A 16,376-nucleotide genomic window follows, 5' to 3' on the forward strand; every position below is an offset into this window, starting at 1 on the left:
CAACATAGTTTCTGTTAGGCATGTAAATGAGCGAATGATGTGGGTAGATTTGTCAGTTGGAGGAATTGGGACTAGAATTGTATCCGTGTATTCACCATGTGAGGGTGCAGATGAGGATGAAGTTTTATGAAGCATAGAGTGACATCGTGGTCAGGGTCAACAGCAAGGATAGAATAGTGCTAATGGGCAATTTCAATGCGAGAGTTGGGAATAGAACTGAAGGATATGAAAGGGTGATTGGTAAATGTGGAGAAGATATGGAAGCTAATGGGAATGGGAAGCGTTTGTTGGACTTTTGTACTAGTATGGGTTTAGCAGTTACGAATACATTCTTCAAGCATAAGGCTATTCACCGCTACATATGGGAGGCTAGGGGTATCAGATCTATAATAGACTATATCCTAACAGACTTCGAATTCAGGAATCTGTTTCAGAATGTAAGAGTTTTCTGGGGATTTTTCGATGATACAGACCACTATCTGATCTGTAGTGAACTAAGTATCTCTAGGCCTAGGGTAGAGAAAGTAAAATCTGTCTGCAAACGAATAAGGGTAGAAAATCTCCAGGACGAGGAAATTAGAAGTACATGGATATGATTAGCGAGATGTTTCGAACAGTAGACAGTAAGCAGGTTCAGGATATAGAAAGTGAATGGGTGGCATACAGGGATGCTGTAGTAGAAACAGCAAAGAAATGCCTAGGAATAACTGTGTGTAAAGATGGGAAAAGGCGAACATATTGGTGCAATGATGAAGTGAGAGCAGCTTGTAAACGTAAAAAGAAGGCTTATCAGAAATGGCTCCAAACAAGGACCGAGGCAGGCAGGGATTTGTACGTAGATGAAGGAAACAGAGCGAAATAAATAGTTGTTGAATCCAAAAATAAGTCGTGGGAAGATTTTGGTAATAACCTGGAAAGGCTAGGTCAAGCAGCAGGGAAACCTTTCTGGACAGTAATAAAGAATCTTAGGAAGGGAGGGAAAAAGGAAATGAACAGTGTTTTGAGTAATTCAGGTGAACTCGTAACAGATCCCAGGGAATCACTGGAGAGGTGGAGGGAATATTTTGAACATCTTCTCAATGTAAAAGGAAATCGTCCTGGTGGTGTTGCGAACAGCCAAGCTCATGGGGAGGAGGAAAATGATGTTGGTGAAATTACGATTGAGGAAGTGGAAAGGATGGTAAATAAACTCCATTGTCATAAAGCAGCAGGAATAGTTGAAATTAGATCTGAAATGGTGAAGTATATTGGGAAGACAGGGATGAAATGGCTTCATAGAGTAGTAAAATGAGCATGGAGTGTTGGTAAGATACCTTCAGATTGGACGAAAGCAGTAATTGCACCTATCTATAAGCAAGGGAACAGGAAGGATTGCAACAACTATCGAGGTATCTCATTGATTAGTATACCAGGCAAAGTATTCATTGGCATCTTGGAAGGGAGGGTGCGATCAATCGTTGAGAGGAAGTTGGATGAAAACCAGTGTAGTTTCAGACACAGAGAGGCTGTCAGCATCAGATTTTCAGTATGCGCCAGGTAACTGAAAAATGCTACGAGAGGAATAGGCAGTTGTGTTTATGTTTCGTAGATCTAGAGAAAGCATATGACAGGGTACCGCGGGAAAAGATGTTCGCTATATTGGGGGACTATGGAATTAAAGGCAGATTATTAAAATCAATCAAAGGCATTTATGTTGACAATTGGGCTTCAGTGAGAATTGATGGTAGAATGAGTTCTTGGTTCAGGGTACTTACAGGGGTTAGACAAGGCTGTAATCTTTCACCTTTGTTGTTCGTAGTTTATACGGATCATCTGCTGAAGGGTAGAAAATGGCAGGGAGGGATTCAGTTAGGTGGGAATATAGTAAGCAGTCTGGCCTATGCTGACGACTTGGTCTTAATGGCAGATTGTGTCGAAAGCCTGCAGCCTAATATCTTGGAACTTGAAAATAGGTGTAATGAGTATGGTATGTAATTTAGCCTCTCGAAGACTAAACTGATGTCAGTAGGTAAGATATTCAAGAGAATTGAATGTCAGATTGGTGATACAAAGCTAGAATAGGTCTATAATTTCAAGTATTTAGGTTGTGTCAACTCCCAGATGAAACTATCTTTACATCGGTCTGTGTTCAGACCAACTTTGCCTTACGGGAGCGAAAGATGGGTGGACTCAGGATATCTTATTCATAAGTTAGAAGTAACAGACATCAAAGTAGCAAGAATGATTGGCTGGTACAAACAGGTGGGAACAATGGCAGGCGGGTACTTGGAATGAGGAGATAAAGGCTAATTTCGGAATGAACTCGATGGATGAAGTTGTACGCATAAACCGGCTTCGGTGGTGGGGTCATGTGAGGTGAATGGAGGAGGATAGGTTACCTAGGAGAATAATGGGCCTGTTATGGAGGGTAAGAGAAGTAGAGGTAGACCAAGACGACGACGATTAGACTTGGTTTCTAACAATTTAAAGATAAGAGGTATAGAACTAAATGAGGTCACAACACTAGTTGCAAATCGAGGATTGTGGCGACGTTTAGTAAATTCACAGAGGCTTGCAGACTGAACGCTGAAAGGCATAACAGTCTATAATGATTATATACGTGTGTTTGTATGTATATTATGCAGGGAGTCTTTCCAGTCCCTCACCAGCAAGAAGAACACAGAATCCACCAGACCGAAGTGGACAGAGAAGAAGCTGGAACACAGCGAGAAAATGAAAGCTTTCTGGGGCCAGAAAAACAGAAGACGAATTTAAAGAGTCAAAACAAGCTTCTCAGTACGCCCAAACAAAAAGAATAAGTATATGACAAGTATAAGGGGCTGTCAAATAAAAATGGGTCAACTTTCTAAAAAGTGGTTATGTCTAATTGTTGTCTTATGTTAATTGTAGCAGGTGTAGAAGGTATTTTTTCTTTGGCTGATATACGTGTCATTACAATTTGGTTCTTGGCATTTGACATTATATAGACCAGATTTGGAATAATGGTCTTTTTAATCTAAGCTGTATTTGCTAGTGTGTTTCTGTAATGTGCAGTTTGCTCTGAAGGTAATTTTAAACCTTGCTGTTTGAAAGCATGAGCTATTTTGTAAGCGTTTTTTTATCATGAAATTGAAAACTATAATATTTATCTACAAAAGGAAGTTCCCAGAAGGAAATTATAATTTGATTTCATTGATTGTCAATATTAAAGCTCTTTAGGCTTTTACAATCGCAAAATTGTATTATTTTCAGGTGGGGGTTTGTTTATAATTTTTTGTTGCTTTCTTAATAAACGGTCTACTGTATTGCATCACTGAGGTACGAAGGTTGATCAAATATAAATGGGATTTTTGTTCCTGAATATCAACAGTTTGTAAGACTGGCTCCACGCTTCTGCTATGCTTATGTGGGACTGTTAAGTTTGGGGAGAGCGTGCTGTTAGGTATTTCCCACCGTTTAGTCAGTACCACTCATGATGTCGGAGCAACAGGTGCACCCCTCCTCTGCGCAATGCATAATTACAAAATTTCTTGCTCATGAAGGAGTTACAGTGGTGGAAATTTGCCAGAGACTGACTGCACAGTTCAGTGATCAAACACTGTCAAGGAGACTGATAAAAAATTTCAAGTCTGGACAGAAAAGAAGAGGAAAAAACACAGTGAAATAATGAACTATTGGAAAGCAAGAAAGGAAGCAGGAAGCATAAGGAAAAAAATCCAGTGCGTTATTTCACTTAGTCCAAAAATGGCCAAAATCGAGAAAAGAAAGAAAAAATAAATTTAAAATTGTGATGTGATAGAATCTGATGATTTTTCAAGGAATAAACTTGTTAAAGTTTTCTTTTCCACGTTTTGAATTTTTTATAAGTTGCTTTATGTCGCACCGACACAGATAGGCTAAGTCATATGGTGACAATGGGATAAGAAAGAGCTAGGAGTGGGAAGTAAGCAGCTGTGGCCTTAATTAAGGTACAGGTGTGAAAATAGGAAACCACGGAAAATCATCTTTAGGGCTGCCGACAGGGAGGTTTGAACCCACTACCTCCTGAATGCAAGCTCACAGCTGCACGCCCCTAACCGCATGGCCAACTCTCTTGGTTTGAGGTACTTTCTAGTATTTATTCATCTTGCATTAGTTTCAACAGTCTGGAAAATTTCTAGGTTATACGCTATATTAACAAAGTTGAAACTGGAAAGAAGGCTTCTACTTGAACAAATTTTTATCAATACTCACATACATAACCAGCAAATAAATTGTTAACCATCTTCCTCTCACCTCTAATACTGCTGCATTCTGGAATATAACAACAGTAGTCTTCACTACATCCCAGAGGGCGACTCCCTTATGAGGTGTGAGGTAGAAAGTTATCAGAAGGTACAGAAGGTAGCTCCACCTGAAAAGAAAAATAAATGAATCTATAAATGACGGATCTAATTTGAAAGCAGTTTGTTCTATTTCACTGTGGTGAGGAGAGAGAAAATCCTTGAGGGATGCTCCCCTTAGCCAAGGGTTGTCATGAGGTACAGTCCAATAATAATTAATTTGAAGATAAAACAATCATATCCTACATTAAATTTTGGTAAATTATAAATTTATTTAGCATATGGCATTTAGTGCTGCGAGTGTCTGAGGATATGTCTGGCTCACCTGATGCAGGTCATTGTATCTGACGCTCGTGGGCTACTGTACGTCTGGATGGTGGTGGTGGTGGTGGTAGTGATTACTATTTTAAGAGGAAGTATTTAGCTAGGCAACCATCCTCTATTAACATTAATCAGACAGAAAAAAATGGAAGGGATTTGACATTTTGAAAAATGAAGTTATCGGCCAAAGAAAGAAGAAGGCCAGAAAGGGTTTGAAAATGAGACTTCCCCTAAACCTCCATACATAATACCATTGGTGTCAGATAGGGTAAATGAAAGTGAGGAGCCTGAGGCAAGTAAGGGGAAGCAATGTCAGGACTCAGCTAAGGGCCCTGTGGTCTTCACCCCATGCTACCAAGTTAAGAGCCCCTGAGACCCTCATTAGTCATCTTTTACAACAGGCAGGGGATACCGTATGTGTTATTCTACTGCTCCCATGCTCAGGGTGATGCATCTGGATGCAAGATGATAATAATCATAAAGAGTAGGTAGAGGGTGACCCTGGTATCGGCACAATCTACTCCTTGTAGGATGCTAAAGGATTTTTATCACTTGCAACAGTCTACTCCTGTCGAATAGCACCATGGGGTCTGCTCAAGGCTTAACGTCTCCATCCGATGGACAAAGCACCATCAACAGCGTTATCCGCCCTTATTCCGTACGAACACTGCAGGTAGGTTTAGAATTGAATCAAGGCTTTTGGCATGCAATCTAGTGATTATAATTTTTTTCCCACCAGCAGGACTCAAATCGGCTAACCATATAGACTTAACACTTTAACAATCATGGCCACTAGGCAGGCTTAAATTATAAATGAGAAATCCAAAGGCAAGCTACCCTGCTTTATTTTACTTTTTGGTGAAACCACAGATGTGATGGTATACAAGGTACAGAATGTCTCAACACATTTTTGGCTATTTTTTGTACTGTGAATGATTTAATCTTTCTAGGACAAAAACTGGTATGCAAGAGTTTTCAACAGTTAACATCCTTCAAAATATTGTGACAATGAAATCTCAAAAGTATGGCCGGAAGCCGATGGATGACTACAGTGTTGGTGAGAGGCAACAATGTTCCATAACACCAGAATTGTTGACGCTCATGATAATGAACGCCTGGATGTTCAAGCTGATCCAAAAGCTTTCTTACCGGGCGAGCTGGCCGTGCAGTTAGGGGCGTGCGGCTGTGAGCTTGCATCCAGGAGATACTGGGTTCGAATCCCACTGTCGGCAGCCCTGAAGATGGTTTTCCTTGGTTTCCGATTTTCACACCAGGCAAATACTGGGGTTGTACCTTCACGGCCGCTTCCTTCCAACTCCTAGGCCATCGTCGCCATAAGACCTATCTGTGTCAATGCGACGTAAAAAAAAAAAATAATAAAAAAAAATAGCAGCTTTCTTAGGGCTCCAGAGGTGTGTAGTGAACTGTTCTAAGTCGAGTAGAGGAGGAGGAGGAGTTGATGTACCAGTGGGCTTTGGGTTTGTTTAAGTCCGATGCAAGAGAACTTGTCAACAACTGTAATTGTAGTGAAATAAATTTAGCTGATACTAAAACACGTTACTTCTCCGACTACTTATTGTCGTTTTGTGGACCCTGATGATCTGTCACATTATAATTTCTGATTTTCTCCACAGTACCCCTGGTGGATGGAGGTGGTAGAATACATTTAGGCCTACGGTATTCACTGCCTGTCATAAGAAGCAACTAAAAGGGAATCAGGGGATCTCAGCTTAGAAGCGTGGTTTGGTGACCATGGTTTTCCTAGCTGAGACTGGCATTGCTTCCACTTGTACTAGGCTCCTCACTTTCATCTTTCCTATCTGACCTTCCATGGTCAACTCTTGTCCTTTTCCGACCCTAGCAGTATTATGTATGCAAGGCCTAGGGAATTTTTCATTTCCACGCCCTGGCCCTTTCATTTCCTTCGCTGATACCTTCATTCTACAAATTGATGGCCTTCTTCCATTTTCCTTCTGATAAGTGTGAAGAGAGGATGGTTGCCCAATCATACTTCCTCTCAAACCAAAAATCACCACCATTTCTCTCCACAGCACATTCAAATGTATTTATTTATTTGTTAAAAAAAGGATACAATTAAAATTAATTTTATATCTATAAAAATGATACCCAACTCTATAAAAGCAAATCCTGTCTATGCTAAAAGAAATGGTTCTCATTATAAATCACCTTTGAATAGATGTTAAGCAATAGTTCAGTTGGTTACGAGATGTTAACATAGTTCTTCTCTGACTTGTGTTTAACTGCAGGAGCGGAGTACTACCTTCGGATCGATGAGAGTCATTTAAGACAACGTTCTGTTTGAGCCGAATGATCTTCATATCTCCCGACCAATGCGTGTGGGATTTTTAAAATGAAGTCACATTCCTGTCGTTTGGACTCCACATAAAACTGGATGTCCCATGACTATGATCATGATATCAAACGTCACATAAAACTACAAGCTTGCTTTGATCTTCACATCAGTGGCTAGTGTCTCTTGCCACTGTTGTCTCAGCCCTCTGCAGGGGTGTTTGTTTTCGACAGTGAAGTTGTAGGTATCATAAGTGATGGTACTGATCACTGCTCTCAGGACATGACCGAAACACCTCAGGTGCCACTGCAACATTTTCTTCTGAATGAGAATGACTTCCATCCTCTACTGGCCCCCCTAGAAACTGGCGTAAAATACACATCTTCATAGTGTGAAAAGGACGCTTGGCACTTTTGGTGAATGGCCAACTCTCAGCCCTATACGTCACTGGATGGACCATGGTGAGACACGTTCGATTTAAAGTGGACCAGCTTGCACTTACCATACAGTACTCCAAGGGCTCCTATGTAAATAGCCTAGTTTGAGTTTTAAACAATGTTGAGTTGTCCTATGCATTCTGCAGGTAGATCTTATATGTACAATTATGACAATGTTGTTCTTTTTTGTTACCTATATTTTAAAACCAAAATCTGACCTAATTACAGAAAGTAAATGTCTAGTCAGTTAAATGTTTATAATAGCTTATCTGCAGGAATGAAAATGAAAACCTACAACCTGTTTTCCAGTCACTGACCGGGTCAGGGATGTAATGAATGAAGCAGATATAGGCTATTAGTACGATGGGGTCGCCACTCCCAAAGTGATTTGTTAATGACTGATAGATGCTATGAAATAAGAATGGAGAGTGTTGCTGGAATGAAAGATGACAGGGAAAACCAGAGTACCCGGAGAAAAACCTGTCCCGCCTCCGCTTTGTCCAGCACAAATCTCACATGGAGTGACCGGGATTTGAACCACGGTATCCAGCGGTGAGAGGCCGACGCGCTGCCGTCTGAGCCACGGAGGCTCTATCTGCAGTAATATAAATCAAAATTCATGCATCAAGGCTGGGTTTTTCTTGTTTTGGTGTCACCAGTCCTTGCACTAGTCTCATCCACCCCCTTGGCATAAAGGCCTTCGGTTCATAGGATCCGGGGATTCCTGGCTGGGTTAGGGATTTTAGTTTCTCTAGCTCAGGAGCTGTGTGTCTGCCATAGTCTTAATACACGTTTTCAGACATACAATATCGACCACTACAGAAACATAATATGGTGGATACATCCCTCCTCATAGGTTTGCCATCAGGAAAGACATCCGGCCGTAAAACTGGGCTTAATCCACTTTAGTGCACTCAAGCAGCACCAACTTCGGATATTAAAATAAAGGCAGAACACGAAATTACGTACAGTTAAAATTGAAATAATTGATAAAGAATTTACGTAGGTTATTATCAGCCTCTCGGAGATATTTTTATTCAGAACTGAAAAATATTTTAATACTAAGATATATAAATTCGTCATTTAATGGAACACAAAATGTATTTTATTTTCATTCGAACCTATAACTAATAATAAAACAATGGACGTTAATATATAATTCAACCACTAATAATTTTAAGGTCTGGCGTCCTTCCATCTCCGCCCTAATGACAGAATTGTTTTTTCCTAATAGAGAAACTGAAACAATAATGCTTAGTCACGACATCCGATATGCAAAACATAGAAAGGTATAACCTTATTATGAAAAAATATACTTACCCCACAACTTGTGCTGAATTATAAATGAGCAAATAGGCCTTTGCTATCTTGCTCGGTTCCTTGCTAGATTTGCTACTCGATTTCGATGCCATGTCTTTATTTTATCGGCACAGGCGTTCAAAATACCCCGATAATGTTTACCTATTGCAGCGACTGTATTTGGTAGAAGGGGTAGAAGTGAACAACACTTATTGAAACAACCTGTTAGAGATAGCAACTGAATATCGATGTATCGGAAATATTGATATATCAACATCGATATTTTGAGGTCCGATATATTGTTGATATCGATATTTTGTGCCCAATATATCGATATTTCTGTCTAGTATACTTTTGGCTACGATTTGATTCTTTTTCAGGCCCTTTCAATATGTGCATGCTACAGTTACGCAGTTTGAATTTTTATTTCTCAATTCACTTCGGTAAATACAGTGATAATATCACAACTCATTCGTCGTGTATACCTTGTAACAAAGAGAATGCTTTAATAATAATAGGAAAAGCACCCGAAAGGGCATATACAATATGATTACATCAAATTTGAAATTATTCTTTGCTAATTTGCGTGATGCTCTTGGTCCTTTTTGAACATAACACAATATGGTATTTTTCGTAGCAATTTCCACAGAGCGAACATATGCAATTCCCGTTTGGTAGGTGGAATTTCTTATTGGTACATAACTTGTGGTGGTAGCCATGAATAGCTAGTCTTGTGATTGTGTGTCTTTGTTCTTCGTTAGCGTTTGTCCATGATCTGTCTTGCATTGCATCGGTACTGTAAAATTCCAAGTCGATGTCCATTCGTTTCTTGTCTAGCAGCTAGAAGTGCCTGGTAAGCGTCAGTAGAAGGCAGGCTTAGCTTATACCTGATATCCTCTATGAAGAAGGTCTCTCTTGCTAATTCATAGGCAAGTCTCGATGGTGCATACTTCCCTGTTCGCAGGCAGTGCTTTATGAACCTTGCTTTCACCTTTTCAATTCTCTCGAGGTTCTTGTACGTTAGATTTTCCCATATTAGTTCTATGCCATATGTTATTATTGGTGTTATTGTGGCGTCGAAAAGAGTCATAGCTGTATTCAGCGATAAGCGATCATGGTTCTTGAGTCCACATATGTATTTAATAGTCGTTGTTGTCCTTTCTTCCACATGGTAGCTGAATGATCGACACGTTGTCTGCAGGGTGATGCCTAGGTATTTAAATTTATTAACCACTTCCATCTCTTCGTTGTTCAATAAGAGCGTGTCCTTTGGTGATGCTGTTCCCCCTTTCCTGAATGACATCTGCGCTGATTTCTTCATGTTTATCTCGAAACCATTCTCCAGTGCCCATTTTGCCAGGGCGTTTAATGTCGTCTGTAATTCCTCTTTGTTGGGGCCCGCTATGACCATATCGTCGGCGTACATCAGGAGGGTCGTCTCCATTGTATTTCGAAGGATATTGGTGATGTTCGCAGTGGCTATGTTGAACAGTGTTGGGCTAATGGGGTCCCCTTGTAGTACACCATTTGTCTGCCTGATTTTGTTAGATGTTGTTATTCCATCATCTACTACGATGTCGTTGTATGTCAAGATGTCTTCTATTATTTTACTAATGTAGTGTGTCTTTCCAATCATGTCTTCGATGTTTTGTAGTAGTTGTTTTCTGTCTATGAGATCGAAAGCCTTTTTATAATCAATGAAGACTGCGTAGTATTTTCCCTTGGGCATTCTTAGAGCTGATTCTATTTCGTCCAGATCCTGAACCCGAATTGGCATTCTGGTATTTTTGGGTCTACTTCCTGTTCAAGTCTCCTCGTTAGTATTTTAGTATAGATTTTGAAGGTGTTATTCTCCAGTGCTATTCCTCTGTATGAATTTGTGTCTTTTGTTTCCCCTTTACCTTTGTATAGCATTTTAATCTTCGCAGTTCTCCAGCTTTCCGGTATTGTCCCTGATTGCAGGCATTTGTTGAAGAGGTTGGTCCATAAAGGAAGTAGTGTTTCCAATGAGTCTTTTAAGATTTCCATGCAAGTATTATCTGGCCCAGGGGCTTTTTTACTTTTCGCTTTAGTGATGACGTCTCTGATCTCTTCTGGTGTTATCGGTGGTGGGTTTTGAGCCCGTTCCTCAGTTATGCTTCTGCACACAGCTACATTAATGTTCTGTTGATTTAGTATTTTCTTGAAGTGTTCTTCCCATTCTTTCATCGGTATAACTGTGGCTTGTGTTACATTTCGTTTCCTCAGGGCAATGAATGGGTCTTTCTTTGCTTCTTCTGCGATTCTATTCGCTTCCTCTTCCATGAATGCAGTTTTCGTTTCCTTCAAAAGTTGCTTGTAATTTCTCCTCTTAGTTGCATAGGTTTTAAGATCTTCATCTCTTCCTGTCGTTTTGGCTACGTATAACGCTTCTAGTGTTTCTGTACGCATTTTGTAACATTTTTCATTAAACCAGGGCTGAGCTCTACGTTGTCTTGGTGGAATAAGAGCTTGTTGAAGTATGTTATTTATTAGTTCTAATGCTCCAGTTGTGTTGCCCTCATCTATGATCTGCACTGAAGTTTCTATTTGCGTCTCGTTTTGTTTGAGGATATTTATATCAATCTTTCTTGATGGTCTGTCGTTGGTGGTCTTAGTAACGTATTTTGTCTGCATATTTTCTATTTCAAATGTAGTTTCAATGGGGATATGTTTTCTTATTGGTGCTGCAGAAGACGACCATAAGCCTTCTTGGGCCAGATTTCGGACATATTTTCCTCTATAAAATACTAAATCAATTGAACTGGTGCCGTTGTGTGCGAAGTATGTTTTGAGTTCTGGGTCGTTTACGAGCTTGAAGCCTTCCTCGCTGAGTGTTTCCAGGATCAGTTCGGTCTTGTTACTGATTTTATCTATTCTGCAGTTAAGATCTCCTGCTAAAAGGACTGACTCATCATGTTTCACCTCCGTCAATGCTTTCATTAGATGTTCTATTGCATCTTCCGTTGTCCAGTGAGGGGGCATGTACAGGCCTACTGTTGTGAGAAGTGTTGTTCTTGTAATTAGCAAATTGTCTTCTTTCGTGGCGCTGGTTATGTTTCCAATAGTCGGTTTGAAGAAGCATGAAACACCTCCCTCCGGCCTGCCGTCGGTAGACTTTGCGAATGAATGTGTACTGTAAAATCCTTGGAGATGTACCGGTTCTAAGAGGAAAGTCTCTGTTGCGATTATAATATCTGTTTACAAGTGTTTCGTGGGGAATATGTATCAAGGCATTTCTCGCACCTTCCGTGTTCCATATCAGTAGTTTTAGCTGTGTGGTTTTATTAGTGTTGGGGCGGAAATTCCCATTCATTTCTTCCTTGGCTTCGTATGAAGCGAAATCTTCGGAATACTATATCCTTTGGCCAGAAGTCTGCACTATATACAAGATCCATATATTTGTATGGTATCCCTACCTTGAAGGATTTCCTGTTGCCAACCGTTCTGAGTTCTTCACATTCTGTCTCCCCTTCTATTTTGTTTTTCTAGATATTTCTTTATTGATTCTGTTGAAGTTCCCTTGCTTGCTCTACCAATAAATAGCCAGACTTTTCGTTCCGCAGCCCTTAGCTCGTAGCTATCATCCGGTTTAGTTCCTGTGGATTCATCAGCTTTCCGTTTCTGTCTCCTTCGCATCTCGGTTCTTTCTTCTACAGTGTCCCGGTCATTCTTCCGTTGTGTAGAAATGTCCTGTATCAGTTCACTTTGATTCATATCTTCTTTGTCTTGATCATTGGGTAGTTTAACGATGTCTCTTCTCTCTGTCTCTGCTTTCACCATTTTGATTTTCTACATTTGGACTATGTTCGGCGTTTCTGGTCGGTTCTTCATTCTCCACCCTGTTTGGTATGTTTGGTGCTTTTCGTCTTGCAGTTACTCTTAGGAGGCATTGGTCAAATTCTGTCTTTATTGCTATTTGGATCTCTTCTCTCATTATTACTCCAATATTTTCGATCATGTTATTCATTACGTCTTGGATTTTTTGGCGTGAGTTTCGTCATTATTGATTGTTCTATATCTTTCCTCTTTATGGTGCGTGGTTTGCAATCCACACAAATCCATGTGATCTTGCAATGCTCCCTCTGCATGATGTTGAATTCGCCTCTCGTTAGTCCACTACATTCAAGGTGTTGCCATCTATCGCATTCTTCGCATTCTATTGATTCTTCATTGGAGCGAACTTCCTTCGCACAGGTGGCGCAGTTTACCACTTTCTCCATGTCGACACTCTGGTCAGTTGCCTGGTCGTCTGGTGTATCTATGTATCTATGTACTCTGGGTCCCAAAATGGCGGATCTTTTCGTATGTTCAGTGAATGATTGTTTTAAGTCTTAAGATAATTCTACGTTGTATTCCTTACCACTTCGACTTTCTATTGACTTACTGCACTAAACTTTACAATCACTATCACTTTATAATCACTTGGTATATTGATTTGTCACTTTGGTGTTAGGGCACTTCGATCGTCTTTCCTTCGATCTGGTAGGCCGTGATTTCAAATAGTAAACCGTCACTATCGATATACTTGTTCAAATCAACAATGGCTCACGCAGTTTTAAATTGGTTTTCTGTGATGTAAGGGTATTCGCACTAAGTCGTACACACTTATCACGAATAAATAAAATAAAATACCGGTACTGCCTTAAATTAATTTATCCCTGTATCTACAAAACTGAACACTTGAATAAGGAGTAACTCTCTTGTAGTTTCCAAATTATCACTTTATCAGCTGAAACACACGGTTAGATCGATGGATAATCACAGATCACATTAAATTTTAGGACATTGAGTACGTCAGTATCACATGTACCAATCACAAATAATTAACTTACTATATACAACACTGAACACTATGATAACACTAACAGTTGTTAGTTATTTTGGGATATTTCTCCGTCACGTACAATGAAACTCCGTCACGTTGGCGACTCTGAAACTCTGAAATAATAAATAGAATAATAAAGAGAATGCTTTGTATGTCAATAAATCCGCCAGCCAACACAGACCACCCACAGCACGCCCACTCGTTAACTACGTTGTCATTCTGGTCAGTGAGGTACGGAAAGGTGGAATATTGTTGGCGGTTAGTGCAATTCATTACTTCATAGTTTTGATTTAAGCGATTCATACGTTTACATATTTTACTTGTATATAGTTTTCAACAAGTTTTATGAATGGCTTCAAATAAAAGTGATGTGCGGAGATACCGGCACTACACAAAAATCAATAAAACTGAAGTTAAGTGTAATACGTGTGCCAAAATTATGAAAAGTTCCGGCATTACCACAAATATGAAGGCTCATTTGAAGATACATACTGTCCCCTTCTCCGGGGTCGCTCAGTCGGCGGAGCGAGAGTCCCAAAAGGGTGGACCGTTCGCAGGGCCGATTATGCTATTAAGGGACAACTTCATAGAATTTATATTTTCAGGACCCTTGGTGACTGGATAGGTGACACAATATAAATGAAAAATCAGGGCAAAATAACAACAACGTTTATTAAAAACATAATGGAAATTCAGTCTGGACAAATGCATGAAAGAAAAAATTTTTTTATTAAATACAATGTGATTTTTGCAATAAAAGGAATATCTCAATCTTTAATGGCTTGTGAATAAATGAATACGACTGTAAGTCCTCGCATGCTTCTGGAGTTAGATTCCATTGCTTCTCCAATGAAACTCCACCTAAGATTTTACTCTGTAACATCGAATGAATCACTAAATTAGCAAAGCTGTCATTTCCCGTTATAACTCATGTTTAGTCATTTACAGGTAAAATAATTTCATACATTTTGAAGAACAATTACTATTAACTCAGCATTTACTTGTTCAAGAAAATTTCTTGAACATTCATTTCACTCTACCTGTGAAAAATCCTCTAACTCATTTTGTCATCATAAAATTCCTTTACAATTTCATTTTAGTGTTGGGAAATATTTTTACAAATTCTTCACTTTAGCGTTTGGAAATATTTTTACAATTTCTTTGGCATAACTCCCTCTCTCTCGTAGACTACGCTTGACTGTATTCTTTCCTTACTCTATTTAACCTTTCTAAATTACCTAGCATTTCATGGATGGATAGAGCATCATGTGATCCTACACGGAATCAACAACAACAACAACAACAACAATGCATCACAGTCACAAAAAAATATACAAGATAAGTTTCCTTGGAAGGATAAAAGTAAATGACACCAAATAACCCAATTCTACCAACTGGTTATAAGTACATTTTTATCACACAATGAATCTGTAATATTTATTATTATTATTATTATTATCCAGTCATTTATCTCGTCTTCCTCTTGGGTTTTATTGAAGATCCTTATAATCATCTGACCAGAATAAAACTCGCTCATGACTGTAGTTATGATGATACAGAAAGCCAAATTTCTCTCTCGAAGAATAACCATCACCATCGTCAGTGATAAGAGCTCAAGAGCCTCGAAAACATCTAATAACGATTAAGTCGTGTATTATTCATATCAGTGGTTGAGCCAGAAATAGACCTATTATAGTCCCTAAATCCGTACATCCTCATAAATCATTATCGCCATAATCATTCATTACAATCATTGTGACTCATAATACCGTTTAGGCCCGACATGCACCCTAGTAGTCCCATGTCGTCCATTAATGGCGAACTCCATTATCACAATGACCATACAAGTTGAATCTCAACAACTTTTACATTATCCGACCTTTACTATTTTGATCATTATTATTATTACTATTATCCTATAATGGCTCCTAGATCGTTCTCTCGAAGAATATTTCTAACATTCGTCGTTCACTTTCCCTTCTACCATCAATCACTACACATGACTAACAGGGTTTTAAAACTACGATTTAATTATAGTTTACTCCTACATTTAATCATATCTTCATTTACTATTTTTATGAGTTTAATTTACTCTTATTATTATTATTATTATTATTACGATTGTTAGTAGACCTTACTCCCTTAAATCACTTTCGAAGATCATAATCATTCACTCTTGTCAACTCGAGAACAACTGGGATTATTCATCATCACGTCCAAAAATAAAATTATCATTATTCCAAGAAAATGCAAAGATAGAACAATATTGAAATTACAAATCAACGAAGTAAGGAATGCTCTCCCATCACCATTACATACAAAATTACTAAGGAAACTACTTTACTCTACGCAAGAATACAATCTAGTCATCTACTAAAAGAGAAGAAATTTTACAAGGGTACTCATATTTCCGGTGGAAATCCTTGGCGTCGGGATGCTGCTTCAGGCGACAACGTCTCTTGCCTCATCTATGGTGGTTTACGGATGTACAAAGTCATCGCGTTGGCGTGCACTCTGGAATTTAGTTCCTCATGACTGTAGCTATATTCAGCGTCTTCTTTTTACTCCAGCAAAGTCCCAGAAAATCTCTCGATTTCCCTCTTGATCGCCGCATGTCGACAACTTGGTTTCCTCGGAGATAGCTGAAACTAAAATATTCTATTAACACAGGGATCCACACTAGCTATAACTCACTAAGTTATGTACAACACTTAACTTGGCGCAACGATGTACTTTAGGTCCATTATTACTATAAGCTTCGTCTTCTGAACACATTCATTAAGTTACGATACGCCTTAGGCTGACAAATAATAGGGCTGACTAGTATGATGATTAAATAAAGGTTAGATTTCCTCTCGCCT

At 39.2% G+C, this 16,376-nt stretch overlaps 1 protein-coding gene across 2 annotated transcripts in view; it reads right to left on the reverse strand.

The window, feature by feature from the left end:
• Hacd1 (3-hydroxyacyl-CoA dehydratase 1) overlaps window positions 1-8,850 on the reverse strand; it is a 29,073-nt gene extending 20,223 nt beyond the window's left edge. Inside the window, exons 1-2 of one of the 2 annotated variants that reach the window (XM_067158309.2) lie at window positions 8,691-8,850; window positions 4,255-4,372 (exon numbers count right to left, since the gene is read on the reverse strand). In XM_067158309.2, the coding sequence (XP_067014410.2) occupies window positions 4,255-4,372; window positions 8,691-8,782 (210 nt within the window). In that variant the 5' untranslated portion in view covers window positions 8,783-8,850. Of the gene's footprint in view, window positions 1-4,254; window positions 4,373-4,626; window positions 4,690-8,690 lie in introns of those variants that run through there. The other variant, XM_068230408.1, reaches the window with a different exon arrangement.
• Between the last annotated feature and the right edge of the window lie 7,526 nt (window positions 8,851-16,376).

Source organism: Anabrus simplex, chromosome 14 (assembly GCF_040414725.1).
Source record: "Anabrus simplex isolate iqAnaSimp1 chromosome 14, ASM4041472v1, whole genome shotgun sequence".
NCBI classification, from domain to species: Eukaryota; Metazoa; Arthropoda; class Insecta; order Orthoptera; family Tettigoniidae; genus Anabrus; species Anabrus simplex.